The sequence below is a fragment of the Colobus angolensis genome, unplaced genomic scaffold (assembly GCF_000951035.1).
Source record: "Colobus angolensis palliatus isolate OR3802 unplaced genomic scaffold, Cang.pa_1.0 Scaffold278, whole genome shotgun sequence".
In the NCBI taxonomy this organism is placed as follows: domain Eukaryota; kingdom Metazoa; phylum Chordata; class Mammalia; order Primates; family Cercopithecidae; genus Colobus; species Colobus angolensis.
Window position 1 is genome coordinate 2,722,109 of NW_012116021.1, and position 17,999 is coordinate 2,740,107.

Below are 17,999 nucleotides of genomic sequence, written 5' to 3' on the forward strand. Positions count from 1 at the left end.
TTCCTTCATTCCTTCCTTCCTTCCTTTCTTCTTTCCTTCTTTCTTTCCCTCTTTCTTTCTTTCTTCTTTCTTTCTTTCTTCTTTTTCTTTTTCTTTTTTTTTTAATAGAATCTTGCTCTGTTGCCCAACCTGGAGTGCAGTGATGCCATCTCGGCTCACTGCAACCTCTGCCTCCCAAGTTCAAGTGATTCTTCCACCTCAGCCTCCCGAGGAGCTAGGATTACAGGTGTGTACCACCATGCCCGGCTAATTTTTGAATTTTTAGTAGAAACATGCTTTCACTATTTTGGCCAGGCTGGTCTCAAACTCCTGACCTCAGGTGATCTACCTGCCTCAGCCTCCCAAAGTGCTGGGATTACAGGCATGAGTCACCACACCTGGCCAAGTCTTTCTTGAAGAAAGACCCTTAGGATTACGGGTCCCACATGGGAATATTAGTTTCTATGTTTCCATGGACTCTGGGCCTGCTTTCCATTCCCTTCAGAAGCAGGGCATCACCTTCACTCTGGTGTTTGAGCCTTCTGCTTTAAGCAAGAGTAAAGTTGGGCTTTTCCACAGAAAGGCCTCCCAAGTCTCTGTGGAAGGTCTCACTGGGTGACCTGTTCATTTCCTAGGGTCCTTTGTGCATTAACTAAAATCCTTTCCATCATTAAGTTCATTGCTGGGGGAAAAGAATGAGGATAAACAGACTTCTTCAGGCCAACAAGCTTTTATTTTGGAACCTGGTGAATGTAGGAAGTCTAAGGGCTCGGCCTGTGTCCACAGATGAACTGGAATTTTACGCCTCAGTATAACTAAATTCTATCACATAAAAATCGAATGCTGATCTTTGCCAATACCACTTACTCTCTCTGGTTAGGCAGCAAGGTTGCTTTGAGCTGCTTTTCTCTGAGCTGTCCAGGAGGTGAGTTTATGTAGGGGGCAACAAAATAAGCAGAGGTGGTCCCAAGACACCTATTTTTGTGTAAGGAATAGACATTCTGAGGAGAGAAAGAGAAGATCAGGAAACTATCTTACGGGTAACGCAGGATTATTTCCGGTGTTGGGGATTGGGTTGATTTCTACTAGTGGAAGTGGGGACAGGTACCCCAGATGGAGGAAAGCTAGGACACAGATGCATAGGCACGAGCTCATGTGGTTGCTCAGAGGACAGTGGATGGCCAGCCTGTCCATCTGTTAGATCTATTTAACGCATTTGTGAGGATGAAGCCTGGGGATTTGGGCCAGGTTATCAGAATTCTTAAATATCAGACTAAAAACTGCCCTGAAGACATAGATACTTTATGTTAAGGCCTATTGAGCACCTACTATGTGCCTCCCAACTGTTTTCAACACTCAATCTCTTACTTCATTTAAAGATATCAAAACACCACGCAGTAAGCACTTTAATAACAGTAACAATAATCAGTGAGGATCCTTGCAGGTTTGAGCAGGTGAGAGGAAGAAATTGGCATATTCCTTCCTAAACTTTTATGGGCATTAGCTCCTTCAACATGCTCCAAATGTGTGACTGTACACATAATTTTCCTGAATCCTCATGGCAAGTCAATGAGGTGGATGTTTTCTTAATTTCACTCCTTAAAACAACATTTGAGGCTGGTTCAGTAAATTGCCAAATGCCGCCTCTGAGGATGTGTCCTTGAGTATGAATTTATACCCAGTTTTGCCTCATTCCAAAGCCATGTTCTTTCTGGGTCCTCTTACTCTGATCCTGTTGTTTGCTCCCAAGGTCCCCTTCCTGTCCTTTCTTCTTTTCTTTGTGTCTGTTGCATTTTGGGGGGTGCTGCTGCCTCTCTTACACAGATCAAATAATGCCCTTTCTCCTTCTCCTGCCGGAAGCAGCTCAGTTTTCTCTTGGACCCATGGTTGTGGGTAGTTGTCAAGGCCAATGGTGTGTCCTGTGAATGGGTGACTGGGATCCTCTGGTCTCCCCTTCTATGGTTCACCCTGTGGTCCTCACAGGTGTTTCTCTTCCTGACCTCAAGACTTTCTACATGGAGCTGCATCTCATGGCTCCAGTGCCCTGCAGCCTATGTCTTGGCCCAGAGCTCTGGCACTGGAAGGGACAGCCTTTAGCACATTGTGCTCTGTGTGTTCTGATGAGAACGTGACATCACAAGGAGGGCTTGGGGGACAGAGTCAGATGCCAGGGATGAGAGGCCGAGGCAGTATTCCCGGGTAGTAGCTGGAAAAGAAAGGCCTCTGGGGAGATCGAGAGGTGGGATGTGACCCTCATATGGGCACTTTGAAGAGAGTTTGTCACTGTCAGGCCAGAAGAGGCAGAGGAAAGAGGGAGCCCCGCAAGTTGTCGGAGGGACAGATTCTCAGTCGGAGCCTGAGATTCATCTTTCAGCACCTAACTTCTCAATTCCAGATGGCTCTCCTTGGGGAGTTCTTTTGCTCTTTATTCTTGGCTGAAGCAGTCACTGCTTAATGAAAGCCAGAGGTACTCTTGCTACGGGAAAGGCCAACAGAATATGGAGACCAGAAACTGGGTATGAAAGGGCAGTCATACTGTGGTTAGGGAGGCTGACATTGGGGGCCTGGGTATTGGTCGGTGTCTGAGCTCATGGTGGGAGCACAGTGGGGTAGCACCGGGGAGCAGGGACACTTCTGAACTTCAGCCTCAGCTTCTGAACTTCTTGTGTCAGGAAACGTGAGCTGGAAATTGCCCCAGAACAGAGAGTCCTCTGCTGATCCTCTCTCTTCACTGCTTCCAGAAACAGCAGGGTGTCTTATATGTGTGTTCATCTTGATGGGAACACAGTGTCTCAATGTCCTAGACCGCTACCTCTAGTCTAAGGGTGCACACGTGCCTCAGAGTGGGACCTGCTGTTCGCTGAGCTTCTCCAGAGCTGAACATGGAGGTGCTTTGTTTAGAAGTCTGGGGAGCTGGAGACTGAGGGTTAGGATGTGGGTCTCAGTACTCTCCTGGTTCAATACGATCTTGGTTCCTCAGAGCCAGGACATAAATAAATCTGTTCTTAGGAACTTCCTGGATCTTTTCCCATTCTCACTCATCTTTCCTTTCTTTATGCCACTCCCCCAGATTCCCTTCTTCCTCCCTCTTTGCAGTATTTTCCCTGCTAAAGTCTCTAGCAGTGCTTCAGGGAGAGTTTTAATTTATTCACCCATTCATCAAATAGTTGGTGAGTACCTACTTGGTCTCACGCCCTGTGCTGGGCCCAGACTATGAACTTGAGCAACACATGTCTTTTGACTTTTGGCCTTTTGACTTGTGCAACTGCCAGCACCCTTCAGAGCCTCTTTGCAAAGATGTCAAACTCTGAAAAAAATGTATGAGGGAAGCCCTAATCCAGAGAAGGCCTAAGGATGAGTCATGGGCTGGCCAGCAGAAAGATCCAGGTTCTTATTCTTAGGTAAAAAATCCTGAGTCAACTTGGCCTCAGGGCAGCAATAGCAACAAACAGTGCTGGTGGTCATTCAACCTGCAATCCACTCCCAAGTCATTGTTACCCCATTTGATTAATCTTTTTTAAATTTTATTTTATTTATTTATTTTTGAGACAGTCTTGCTCTGTCACCCAGGCTGGAGTGCAGTGGTGCCATCTCAGCTCACCGCAATCGTCGCCTCCCAGGTTCAAGCGATTCTCCTCCTTCAGCTTCCCGAGTAGCTGGGATTACAAGCACATGGCACTACAAGTGGATAATTTTTGTATTTTTAGCAGAGATGGGGTTTCACCATGTCGGCCAGGCCGGTCTTGAACTCCTGACCTCAAGTGATCAACCCGCCTCAGCCTCCCAAAGTGCTGAGATTACAGGTGTGAGCTACTGCACCTGGCCTTGATTAATAATTTCTAAATTCTAGACCTCTAAAAAAATTCTGCAGTTTTTCTCTTAGATCTCCAGCCTTCAAAATGTCTTCTCTTAGAAAGGTCCTTTACAGGAAACCAGGAGATGCTCTTTTTTCTCATAGTCTATAAATCATCCAGGGATGGCTCTGCAGAAGTGGTGGTTTGAATAGTTTAGCCATGCTCTACTCTTCTGTCCAGGTGGAGAACTGACTGGGTTGGCTGGAGACCCCTACAAAGGGCCTGTAGCTGGCCAGGGCACATGCTTGCCTGGCTATGCTCTTTTGCAATACCGTATGCAATTAGCTTCTCTTGCTTGCCATTCATAGAAGGTGTGAGGTGAGACCCAGCCAGGAGGCCAGGAGAAAGTGTGAGGGCAGTTCTGTGAGGGCTAGCAGAAATTTGTATTTTGAGCTCAGGCAGGGCCCTGCCCTCTTGGTGGTCTCCTTCCCCCTCAAAGGTTCAAAGCTGGCCCTTTTTCTCCCTCCTGCCACTTCAAACACCCACAGTTGGAGCTCCAGGAATGTTATTCTTTTCCATTTAAAGACATTCCATTTCATGTGTAATTAAATGTGTGGTATTGAATTAATGTTTTCTTCTGAGCCTTTTTGGCAGGCAGAGACCCTAGGGTCTGGTTAGTGCAGAGAAAACACACACTTCTCACAGATCCTCCCTTCCTCACCCTGTTTCCTCTTCCCCCTTCTCCTGCCAAGAATCTCCCTCCTCCCTCCTGCATGTAGTCACCCTCAGGACTCACCTTGCAATGGGTGAGCCTAAGATCCTGGAAACTCTGTTTCTGGGTGGGGCAGTGAGATCTTGGATTTCTGCATTCTGGTGCTGGCTTTATCTTCAAATGTCATCCTGGTGGCTCACATTGAGCTTAGGTGGTGGCAATCAAGGGTAGCAAGAATAGGTTCCAGGATAAGGTGACACACTCTCTCTTTACAGATGTTAGTGGTTTCTACCAAGTACTGATGCCAGTGCAGAAAGCAAAGCCTCTCTCTGAAGTGGGGGTTGCAAGGGTTGAAGGGGGCTGTCATGATTAAAGGATGTCTAGAGGCTCAGCACAGCCTTTAGAGTCCCACAGGACACCTCTAACAGCTAGGGGATCTTGGGAAAGTTACTTAACCACCTTGAGCTTCAGCCCCCTCATCTGTAGCATGGGGACAGCAGCAACATATTATGTTTAAGAGAGTTGTAGGGCCGGGCACGGTGGCTCACGCCTGTACTCCTAGCACTTTGGAAGGCTGAGGCGGGTGAATCACCTGAGGTCAGGAGTTTGAGACCAGCCTGGCCAACATGGAGAAATGCCGTCTCTACTAAAAATACAAAAATTTACCAGGTGTGGTGGCACATGCCTGAAATCCCAGCTACTCGGGAGGCTGAGGCAGAATTGAACCTGGGAGGTGGAGGTTGCAGTGAGCCCAGATTGTGCCATTGCACTCCAGCCTGGGCGACAGAGCAAGACTCTGTCTCAAGAAAAAACAACAACAACAACAACAAAAAACACAAAAGACAGAGCTGTAAAGATGTCATGTGCTCAGCCTGGTATCTGGCTCAGGATAAGTGCTCAATTGATGGCAGTTATTTTTATTATTAATGAGGGCACAAAGGGATAACAATAAGCTAAAAGAGACCAGTGCAGAGCGAGATGGAATCCACAAGGGAAAGACCTGGGAGGTCTCAGTGATGAGGACAGGAACCAGTTAGGAACCGAGTATCAACATGAGCCGGGGAAGAGGGGAGGGCAGGATAGTTAGGAGCTCCCACTAGGGGTCAGCCCTCAGGGCTGCTGGTGATGGCAGGGGGCTGCTTCTGAGCCTCTTAAGTCACCACCTTCAGAGAAGGACTGTCTCAGTCCTGTCCACACCCATGGTTCCCAAGACAATAATTAGCCAAAGCACCGAGGTGGCAAACAAATTTCTGTTAAGGCAATCTGAGTGTGACTGAGTGCACACACTCACCTTTGGGGACCAAATCTGCTGCTTGGCATACAGCAGGATCACTGTTATTTATAACCACCGACCTGGGAAATCGGATTCCTCTCTACTGATCAATACCAATCTTGAGTAGGTGGCTGTCTCTGCCTTTTGATATCTTTATTCCAACCTCCTCTGACCAACCTCCTCCCGCAAACTGTTTTGCCCTCTGAAGGAGGAGGAGGTCAGGCATGGTGGTGGCAGCCTTAGACAGAGCTGGTGACCAGAGCCAGGGCCAGCTTACTCCTGGGCAAGCTCGTGCCATTTTATTTTAGGAGAAAATCATCATCCTTCTCCACATTTCTTTCCAAGCCATGATTTTATTTGCAAGATAGGTGTTGAGCTCCTAGTTGAAATGAAAATCAGAAAGGAAAGAAACACATCTGTTAAATGTCTAATATATTTTGGATATTTTGTATCATCTTTATTATCTAAAAATTTTAAGTCATCCTCTCAACAATTCTGCCAAGTCAATATCCATGTTCCCATTCTATAGATAAGGAACTAGAGGTGTGGAGAGGATAGGATTCAATTAGTAAGTAAGAGCGTCAGGATTTCAATAGAGATCTGTTTTGTTTGTTTGTTTGTTTTCCAGTCTTCAGTCTTTCAGCAGTGCCATTTGGGACAGGTGTTTTTGTTTTCTCTTTCTCCCTGGTCAGCAGGGCTGAGCAGTTTATGCCTGCCACCTCTCTGCCCTCATTCTCCCAGAACAGGGAGGTGAAGCTGACAGTGGTCACCTCAGTGTCCAGCGATGTTAGTGTATCCAGCAGCTATGTGCATGCCTCCCTTCCCACCCCACAGGGCAGCCAAGGGGAACAGAAGTAGGACGAGGGATAACCCCTGCCTGCCCACTGACCTCTCAGGGCTCAGGTTTTCTGTCCAGAGGTGACCAGTGACCTCAATGGATTAGAGATTCTGCTCTAGGTCATGCTTGCTGCAGACCTGGAAGACCTCCCAGAAGTGAATCCCACACATATGGAATAGTTATCTTGGTCCCTACTAAAGAGAAAGAATTCTTGGAGCAGCCACTAAAACACAGAAATCTTGATTCTGTTCTTGTGTCAGATGAACCAGTTGTCCTGTGGGAACAAGATCTACAGGTGGCTTCTTCTGGTGGAACCCAGTTGGTGGCTGTCTCACAAGAAGGATTGAGGGAAAAGCCAGGTCAGAAGGTCCCAGGAACTCTTTTAATTTCCCAAAGAACCCTTCCTGTTATATAGCAGCCCCCTGCTTTCTCCAGCAGCCCCTTCTTTGTTGGAGATTGGGAAGTCTTCCCACGGCCTGGGCTATTCATCCCCCTCCCTGCCTCCCCTTCCAGTATCATCATGTCTGAGCCTTGTGACCCAGACTCTGCTGGGCCAGTCAGCCAGGCAGTAAAAGGAGATTGATGCCCTCTCCTCTTAGGAAAATCCATCACTTTTTGGCGTGTGGGTCAGATAGCTTCACCAGAGGCCGCTCTGAACAGCACTGTGTGAGCTAAAAGCATGCAGAAGCAGGGACCCAAATAGACGCATGGACGTCAGAAGTGAAATGGCTCACTCTAATCATTCCCCAGGGCCTGAGCACAGGCTGTTCCTCTCTCACTCTGTCCCCAGATATACCCTTCTCCCCAGGGCTTTGTTCTGTAAGGCTTCCAGTGGGGGTTCCTGCCCTTGCCCTTGGGAAGATGCTGTCATAGAATTCCAGGATGAGCAGGGTGAGGGAAACCTGAGTAGTGGAAGATGGAGGGTTAAGCATCTATGGACTGGATCATTTTGGTGGCCATAAAGCTGGGAGGACAGAGTGAAGGCAGCCTAAGGTAAAGGGAAGAACATGGATTTGGGAGTCATAAACAAGAGAGTCCTTCCTTGTCCGCATTTTACCTCTGTGAATTTGGCAAGTTACCCCCTGCCTCTGTTTTCTCATCTGTGAAAGGGGTGTAATAACACTTATCTCTCAGTCTCTCAGGGTTATGATGAGAATCAAGCGTTGAATACACAGTAGGTGTTGATACATAGGGTGCAAGTTAATTCTTTTTGCCCTACTTTTTCCTGGGTAAGTTCAGTGAAAGAAGCTGCTCATATGGTATTCTGGAGTCTCCAGTCTTGTTGATGCATGGGGTTGTCCACATGGAAGTGATTTGCCTTATGTGTTTGGCCCTAATCCAGCCAGTCTCTGCCAAAGCTCCCTGGTTACCTTGTTGAGCTTCTTATCCTCATGACGAGGAACCAGTCCTTTCCTGGGGGAGAATTTATGGTCGAATAAAATCTGTGCTTATTTCCCGTTCCTCTTTCTGCTCCTTCCCAGCACTCACCACCCTGCCCAGGGCTAAGCATAAGTATTGGTGTCAAAATTCTTTCACCCTGAAGACAACAAGAATGAGTCAAGGCTATTTTCTTCTGAGCACCTGAGTATTTCCACATCCCTGAAAAAAGGTCCATTTGCACATTTGGGAAGACACTTTGGCCCACGGGAGGCTTCTGCTTGGCCTTTTTCACATGCTCCTGGAGAGCAGATGAGCTTCCAGTAATATGGTCACTTGCCCTCTGCTACCTTCGAGGCTCACAGCTGTCACAGCTTCCCCACTCCTGCAGCCAGGGGTTTGCAGCTGCTGCCAGGCTCTCCTGGGATGTTGAGGGAGGGCTGGGAAACCACTCCCTGGATGCCGCTCCCACTTGGCTTGCTTGAATCTCTCAGGGGTTGTGATTCTTGCTGCTGAGGGAGGGAGAGGAGAAGAACGGGTTCCAAGACGTGACTGAGGCACAGCAGCTGAAAAACAGAGTCTGGTTCTCTTTAAAGCTCCTCCATTCCCGTTTTGCATTCATTGTAGCTGGGAGTGAGTGTTCTGAGGGAAGCAGTGAGGTCTCTCAGGCCAGAGTTGGACTTAGGGACCCAAGAAAATCTATAATATTGTTTTGCCTTTGTAGAGATGTTTCTAGAACATAAGAAGGCAAGATAGGCATGATCTGCATTGCATGGATGCATAGTTGGGCCTCTGAGAAGGGACTTGACTCAATCTAGGCCACACAGCTAGGGAGGGAAGGAGGACCTTGGAGCTAAGCCCAGGACGTCTCACCTCCTCCTGGGCTTCTGGAAGTGAGGCATGGCTAAACTGTGAGCACGGTACTTGCTTAGGCCAAGTTGTAAAGGTAAACTTCTTCAGCTGGCTAATTTCTCACCCCTCCAAAGAAGCTGTGTTCTAGTGGTTCTCAAAGTGTAGTTCCTGCACCAGCAGCACCTGGGAACTTAGAAATGCATATTCTCAGGCCTCAACCTGGACCTACTAGATTGGAATCCCTGGTGGAGGAGCCCAGCAATCTGTTGTAACAAGTTGTCTAGGTGATTTTGGTGCATTCTCAAGTTCTCCTATTACAATGCAGAGGGAAGGTGGGATCAGGGTGGAGTCTGGGGCCAAACGGGGCTCTTCTCTCAGTAACTTGGCAAGCCTGCCATGTCCTGATGCTCTGAATCCCATGCCCAGCTCAGTCACCAGGTGGGGATGCCTGACTTGGCCCTCATTTCTCCTTTTTGTAAAATAATAGAATAATGAAAATGCCAAAACAGAGCCTATATTTTGGAGGACTTAAAGATTTACAAACTTCCATGCTCAGGTAATAGGTAAGTTAAACTCGTGCTGTTCTCCCCATACCCATTTTACAGGTGAGAAATCTGAGACCCAAGATTTTGTTGTTGTTGTTCTGTGAGGCGCACAAGTTCTTGGAGGATCCCGGTCTTGACACAAGCACCTGTGGCTTCCCAGGTCTTCCCAGTGCCGGCGTGTTCAGAGATGTGGGCTTGACATTGTACAGCTGCCATTGTGAGCCCTGTCTTCACTCCCAGGCCATGTCAGGACATTCAACTTGCAGAACCCCTGTGTCATCCCTAGTCACATGGGGATGATTAGGTAGCAGGAGCGGGTGGCCTCCCGAGAGAGGGCCTGACTTCCTATTTTCTTGCAGCAGGAGTCTCTTTAGCCTTGCCTTCCAAAGTCAACAAATATCATTCCTCAGAGGCTGAGAAACAGAGACAAGAAGTGTGAAGAAGGGAACCAATTTTAATCCCCTCCCTGTAAAGACTGGGGCATAGCCTTGCAGTGCATAGCAGCCACATTGCAGCCTGTGGCTTGGGAGGAGTGTTCACCAGCAGCTGTTAATGTGCAGGTCTGTCCTGGTGGGAGGAGAAAATCATAGTCTGTAAATGCTTCCTCCTGCAAATCCTTACTAGGCAGATCATCTGGGACACTGTGGGGATACCAAGGACTCTGATGGGGGAAAAAAAGATTCCTATAGTTTATTCTTGAAGGAATCCCCAAACCAACAAAACAGTACCCCAAGGCTTCCAGCCATGCCCCTCTGTCCCTGTTATGTCTCCTCACTTACGGGGATGATCTGCCTTGGCCCAGGATCTGCAGCTTTCATTTCTCTACAAAGTCACTTGGGATAATCCACGTTTTGGCTCTGCAATGCTCTTCGTAATGTGAATACAGGTATTTAATGGGCTTCTGCCTGGTGAACAATTAATGTAAAGGTCAGTGAGTAATCGGTTTGCTCCTTTCATCACCAGCCCACTGCTTGTACAACTCCTTTGTAGCATTCTTTCCAAATAGGTGGGAGGGCTGAGGTTACAGCTCTGCTTTCTGCAGGCAGGCAGACCTCAATTAGGTTGCTAAATTAGCAGAGGCAGGGGCAACCCTTCTCTCTGCACACACCCTTGTTCTTGGATGGACTCTGAACTTGCCTTTTGTGGTCTCATTGGTCTTTCTCTCTTTCAGAGAAGGGTTGGCTAAGTAGAGGTTTCCCCCAGATAATCTTAGCTACCCCTTAGAAGTCTCTGTCATGAACCAGGCACTGTGATGGGGTCACTACAGCCTTTATGTTACCACAAAAACCAGTGTGTCTTTGCGTGTGTGTATGTGTGTGTGTGTGTGTGCATGTGTGCATGCGTGTGTCTATATCTTCTATGTCTTTATTTTGTCCTCAGCCCTGGGCCAAGCTCTTTATATGGATTATCTCATTTAATCTTCACAAGAATTCAGCAAGGAAATTGTTCTTGTTAATCCCATTTTACAGTTGAGAAAATTGAGGCTCTGAGGCTAAATAACTTTCCCAAGCTCAAAAAACTGGTAATGGAGTGGAGCCAGGATTCCAACCTGATTCTCGCTCGTACCCTGGAAACTTTGCTTTTCGAAGTGCGACCAACAGCAGGTGGACATGACCTGGGAGTTTGTTAGAAATATAGATTCTCAGACCCACTGGATTAGATTCTTCATTATGACAAGATTCCCAGGGGATTCAAGTGCACAAAACTGTGGAGACTGCTTTGTGCTATCTCCAATAACTCTGGCTAATTAAGGCCAGAATCCTGTGCATTAACTACTAACTCCATTTGCCAGCAGACGATGCGGTGGTTTAGAGGGGTTAGGAGTTATTCAGGGACAGGACTGAAATTTGATTCTGGCCCATACTCTCAAACCACAGAAGGATGTCAGGTTTTTTGCTAAAGTTGGGGTGCTGGAGTTTGCCTTTGCCTGCTATGGGCTCAGAACCAAATTTTCCACTCTAGACCTCTGTACTCTTCTGTCTCCCTATGTCACCAAATGAGGACTGATTTGCTGCCCTCCTCTTTGTCCCTGTCCTACAGATGTACAGCACATTAAGAGGAGAGACATCGTGTTGAAGCGAGAACTGGGTGAGGGAGCCTTTGGAAAGGTCTTCCTGGCTGAGTGCTACAACCTCAGCCCAACCAAGGACAAGATGCTTGTGGCTGTGAAGGTAAACCCCAGAGGCATGTGGGCACCAGGAGGAGGCTGGCTGAGGGCCCAGGGAGGGAAGGAAGAGGCTCACTCCATTTGAGAAGATAGTGCTCAATTGGCTTTCTCGCATGCAATCAGAGGACTTTGTTCCAAGGTCAGTGAAGTTTCCTAGAGACCACAACAACTTCCTTTGGCTTCCAAGGTCAAGGGCTGCAGCAATTAAGGGGGCTATTCCTAGGGAGCAAGTTTATTCTTGTAAATGACCCTGGTCCTTTTCTGGTGGCCCTGTGGTTACCTCTGTCCCAGGGCAGGCCCTCCACACTCCACCCTCCACCATGTAGTAGCTTTACAGGACGTGCTGTCTGTGCCTGGAAAGTCACATGGCCATTTCTCAGGAGTTGAGCTGTTGTAGCGTGGGCTGTTTAAGGAGGACTGGGTAACCACTTCCCAAGGGCACAAACATCACTGAGAATAGAAGAAGATGTTGGGGGAGGGGGTATGGCGGGGAGGCAGGGAGTTAGTACTGGGAGAATAGTGAGGGAGGTTGCAGAAATTCTTAGGTACTTCCCATGAGGTCCAGGTTCAGACCCCAAGGGGCAGCATGCCTGGGATAAACTTCTTCCTGGCAGCTGCTGGAGGGCACCCTTAACCACAGGGCTTCTGTGTTGCCAAAACACATGGCAGATTTGCGGCAGGAGCTGAGTTGCTTGGGGTAGGAGAGAAGGGGCTTTGCTACTACTGGTTACCCTTCCAGACTCTTCCACCCAGCAGTCAACAGCTTCTCTTTGTAAACCAATGCTGGACAAATCTTTGAACATGGTTAACATAAACAAGAATCAGGTAGCCTCATGGAGACATGCACAGATCTCTGGAGCCCTTCTCTGGAGTCCGGAGTGGCTTCATTGCATGCAGTGAGCAGGCTTCTGAGGCCACTGTAGAGTATGCAGTGTCCTGAGATGTGGGCCGACCAATGTCAGAGATATGGCTCCCCATGAAGACATTCACTCAGACCTCAGAATGGTCCAATCCTTACCATTGAGGGATCACAAAGGCAGTTCTTGTTTCTGCAACTTTTGGGTCTCTGTATTCTTAGTCTTGTATATCTACAGATTGTTTCTGTCCACAGAGGGCAAATGACCTCAAGAATGAAGGCAGTACAGTGCAGGCATAGCATGGGCATCAAAGAGCCTGGGTGCAAATCCCAGTTCTACCACTGATAAGCTAGCTATGGGAAGTTTCACAAGACACTCAACTTCTTCAGGCCTCAATTTCCTTATCTGTATAATAGCTATAATAATATCCTCTCCTTAGAATATTGGGGATTAAATTACACAATGTGTCTAAAATTCGTAATGCACTGCTTGGGGCTTAGTAAAGACTCAATAAAAAGTAGTTGGCATTTGTTTCTATCATCATCATTGTCATTGATGTTGATATTACTGAATGTGCTTAGATATAAGATGTATGACCTGCCAAGCTTGCATTGACTATCTAGAATAGGAGTCACCAAACTTTTTCTCTAAAGGTAAATATTTTAGACTTTGAGGGCCTTATAACTCTCCATTGCAACTCTGCCCGTGTTGTTAGAAAGCAGCATAACAATACATTAACTAATGAGGGCGGCTATTTTCCAATAACTTTTTTTATTAACAAAATAAGCAGAGTTTGCTGAACTCTGCTCTAGAAAATAAATAAGAGTATTGCATCCTAAAAGACTAATGATTATGATTGCTGTACATCCTGTAAATAAACTTGCTCAGTGTGTCTCTGTAGACATGAGATGGTCAGATGAGCAAGGGTGTCTTCAAAGAGCTTGGAGGAGGGACATAGAAAGGTTTCTAATGTTGTCCCTAAACTTAGGATCTGCACTGCCCTGGCATTTTTAATATATAAGATAACACTAATCCACAGGGTGTTCCAGCATCCATCTGGGGACTGGTGAATGAACTGAACATTTTTGCACTTTCAGCAGAGAATGAAATGATGACTGAAAACCCTGGGAAATGTTTCTCTGCATGGTCTGGCATTAAGGGGCAGTACCCAGACTGAGTAATGCAGAAAATGTGTTTCTGTTCCCATCGTTTTAAAAGGATTTCCTTCTTTCCTTGGATCTGGGGGCCTTGAGGAGATGAACCCTCTGGGATTTTACACCATGTGTCACTCAGTGGATCTGCCTAGTGGTCAGCCTGGAAAAGATGCCTATGTCCTCCAGAGAACATCTTGGAAGTGGTGTTTCCTACTTCCTCCCCTCCTTAGATTCCACTCTTTTTTTTTTTTGCAGGATCCTTCCTTTTGAGTTGGTTCTCATGTTGATGCAGAGTGATTTTGTACTTCTAGAGAACACATACAAGTATAACCCAAGATAAAGTTTTCCCAAATCAATTGGCAAGAATGTTTTGCCCAGCAGTTGCTATGGTACAAACAAAGCAGCACAAACTGCAGCCTATTTTTAAGGTGCTTACAGCCTGCTGGGGAGAGGGAGCAGTATGGTACAGGACATAATGTGCATATATGTGTAGTATAAGTGTGACATTAAAATAACATCATGCATGAACCGTTAAATAAGTGGTGCCACTCTGAAATCATCATTAGACAAACAGAACATTTACACAGCATTCAAACCCAGGCAACCCCTTCCTTCACAGAGGAGGGAATGAGATCCTTCTCCCCACTTTTCCTTTTTTTTTCTCTGTCATTTCATACTCTGTCCTGGGTGAACCTCAGTGGTCTTCTAATTCATGAATTCTTCATGTGGTTTTATGTGGTCTAGAGCTTTTCCTGTCTGTGGAGGTTTTTGTTTTCACTTCAATGACCATATATTTTATTTCCAAGATATCTAATCGGTTCTTAATTTTGTTACCTTAATTTTATTTCTCCCCCTTCTTGTGGCATGCCTTCTTGTTTTCTTTAGAAAATGTATTTCTTCACTCTTTTTGAGCATTTACTTATTTAAAAATCTTTTTGAGCTATTCTAATAAAATTGATTTATCTTCAGGAAATTTATGTCCTGGTTTTTGATAATATTAGTCATTTGGATTTAGCATTATATTTCTTACAATATATCTGAACTTCAGCTTATGGGTTCCTTTTGGCTTGAAGGGTGTTTTGGTTTTTGTTTTGAGTAGTCACAGTTTCCACTTTCAAGTACTTTAAATTGAAGCAGGAGCTTAAAACATTTGTGAAACAATCTGAGTGCAGAATGTCAGATTTTTACTGTTTTCCCTGTTTTTATGCTTTTTCCTTCTACTCGTAACAGTATTTTTAATCACTGACCTTTAGCAGGTTTTTTAAAAAGCATTCATCCTAGCTTCCATAAAAACTCCCCAATATACACTCATATTTCATTGGTTTCTAGAGCATTTCATTACATTAAGTAATTACATTAGTAGGTTTAGTTGTTATGAATGAGTTTGGGAACAATCACAGACGACTCTTGGTAAACCCCTCTGTGGGACAGAAGTATTTCCCTGGGTATCCAGCTAGCAGGGAGTATTCAGGATCTCATGCTCTGCAGAGGTCATAGGCAGTGCCAACTAATCTGGGCTGTCATGTAGACACAGCTCAGTGGAGAGTTTTCTGGCCAAAGGAGCACCAAAGGCCCTGAGGCAGAGAAAATCTTGGAGGGTACGGAAAGGTCATGAGACTGGAGTGTAATAAATGAGGCGGGAGGAGTGTGTGTGAGGAGAGGAGGCAAAGAGAGATGGGGAGACCACACCTTATAAAGTCCATGACTGTGTTAAGGAGTTTGGATTTTATCCTATAAACACTGGGAAGCCAATGGCCAGTTTTAAGCCAGGAAGACAGATGAGAGAGGGGCATCCTTGTATGTAATAACTACCCATCTTCTTTCCTGGTAGAGTTGTGTGAGACTGTCACCCAAAGGAAGTGGCAGTGGATTTCGAGTCAGTAAAAGAAAGATGATATAATGAAAGGGGGTTGATTGGTGTGCGTGTGTGTGTGTGTTTGTGTCTGTGTTTGTGTGTGTGTTTGACCACTTAGGATTTAGAACATTTAGGAATGTGTGTATATCATATATATATCATAAAAATGAATTTCAGGATATTAATGAAATCTGAAACTGAACATCCTTTGAGATATCTCCCCCTAAAAAAAAAAAAAAAGACAGTAAGATGGAGGGCAGCAGGATTTGGACAACATGAAGATGCTGAATGACCCAGGGAAGAGTTGGGAGCTGTTGAAAGGTTGTGTTCTTGCCATCTAGCCTATTTCCCTTCCATCCAAATAAACAGCCTTACTGAAACCCTCTCCCCAAGGCAGAGTGGACATGACAGCTGGTGCATGTTGAGGGGAAGATAAGAAAGGGAAATGTCCACAAACTTTGGAAGAAAGAGAGGGAGAGAAGGAAGGCAAATTCTAGCTCTCCTTTTTGTACTAAAGATACCATACAAAGGCCTGAGCCAGGAACTTCCCCAGCTTCAGAGACCTCTTGGCAAGATGCATGTCTCTACACTGACAGTTAGTGGCTATGATAAATTGGTTCTTTCCCATGCCACTCACTGGTGACCCATTTTGAGGTTTCCCAGCCATGAAGATACTAAATGTGGACCCCACTGAGAGGGGCCAGAGAGTCACTGGCCATATTTTCCTCCTCATTATTCTCCTCCTGTCACCTCTGTTCTAATTGCATCAATACCTGGGAATGGGGCCACTGGCAGCTCCCAAGCCTAGTTGCTATATTAGGTAAGAATTTCAGGTTTGACTCAAGAGCTGGAAAGCCCACTTTGAAAGCATGGAGAAGGGATGTGGAAGACTGAAAGTGATGATGGTTGCTTTGTGTTCATCTCCCGAATGAGGAACCCATCTCTGCCTTACAGTGCTGGGTGCCAGCCTAGGGGGGCGCTGGCTGGTGCTGCCTGAGAGCTGAGAATAGAAATATCCCAGGGCTGTCACTGACGTCCAGACTGTGGGAGAGAATGATTTAAAGAGATGGAGAGAGGCCATTTGACTGGCCCCAAATTTGATCTACTTTTCCCTCTCATAAATCCAGCATTCAACATAAATCTTTATATTCTCCCATCCCAACCATGCTGGGTTCCTTTTCTTCTTCTTCTTCTCCTCCTCCTCCTCTTCCTTCTCCTCCTCCTCCTCCTCCTTCTCCTTCTCCTTCTTCTTCTTCTCCTCCTCCTCCTTCTCCTCCTTCTTTTTTCCTCTTCCTCTTCCTCTTCTTCTTCTTCTTCTTCCTCCTCCTCCTCCTCTTCCTCTCCTCCTCCTTCTTAACAAATAAATCACTCTGCATCATCCAATACCCATGACCTAGCCCATTCAGCTCAGGGCTGCTGCTGGGAGCTGGGTCCCTAGGAGAGACTCTCTCTCACCATGACTCTCTGACTTCTCAAATGTCTTTGTTCTGGATGTAGGTGGACATTACATCCTATTCGTTTGTTGTTAGGTAGGTTCGCAGAGCAATCAGCCAGAGTTGAAGTGGAGAACACATAGAATCAGGTCTGGTAAAAATCAGCAATGGGCTGATCAAATGTCCTTGCCCTATCCTCAAGCCTGGCACCTTCACTGGGCCCAGCCACTCTGCTGGCAGCCAATGCCACACCCCTTTCCTGACCCTCTCCTCTATACTTTCACATCCTTTTATTCCTCTGCCCACCATTCTCTTGGGGAGCTGCCTAGTGACTAATTTATCCCATAAATTAATTCAGGCAGGGGTGCTGGGCAGGAAAGTGTCCTGGGTGCCAGACCCAAGCTGTTACTGGTTACGTGATCTTTGGCAAGTTACTTCCCCATCCTGAACCCCAGTTATCTCATCTGTAAAATGGGAAAGTTACGCTAGATAACTTTCAACATTTTTGTCAGCCATAGATTCATTTAATCAAGCAATATTTCTATGAAGCCTTCAAATTTTAAAAAGAATGAAGGTGGTGCTGGTTGAAGTTGAGGGGGGCTTCATCTCTGGCTGGAAGACCACACCTCCACTTGATGACCCTAGAGGCATTGCTACTGAACTTTGGGGCACTGTGAGGTCCACAAAGAGAGTACTCAGGTCCAGTCAAACTGTAAGTGCCTGTCATTTAATTAGTGTGAATGTGAGCTGATTCCTGGACAGGTTCAGCCTCAGTTTCTCCAACTCCAGAAATGAGCAGGTAGGAGTAGATGATGTCTAGGGCTCCTTTCATGCTAACAGTCCATCATTTCTGATGTGTGCTAAGGGCTGAGAGGTTTGATGGACCCCCTAGATACATCTCTTTTGGCATATTCACACTACTGCAGTGCTAGAACCAGGGAAGCCCTACAGATTTCAGATAATGGGGCTGCAGGGACAGGAGAAAGATGTCTGGTGAGGGAGATGTTTTGGTACTTGCATGATCTATAGGAGGGACCTGTCAGCCTTAAAAAGCCAGATGCCTAGCAGAGAAAATGCAAAGCAATCTCTAGTCTGTCTAGATTGTCACTCCCCTGAAAATGGTGAGCCAATGTTACACTCACTTCCTCATTGCCTTGTGTTGT

At 46.3% G+C, this 17,999-nt stretch overlaps 1 protein-coding gene across 4 annotated transcripts in view; it reads left to right on the forward strand.

The window, feature by feature from the left end:
- Window positions 1–17,999, forward strand: part of NTRK3 (neurotrophic tyrosine kinase, receptor, type 3) — a 385,977-nt gene that overhangs the window by 311,210 nt on the left and 56,768 nt on the right. For all 4 annotated transcript variants that reach the window (XM_011948342.1, XM_011948343.1, XM_011948344.1 and 1 more), the window contains one exon: window positions 11,411–11,541. In XM_011948342.1, coding sequence (XP_011803732.1) covers window positions 11,411–11,541 — 131 coding nt within the window. The remainder of the gene's footprint in view (window positions 1–11,410; window positions 11,542–17,999) is intronic.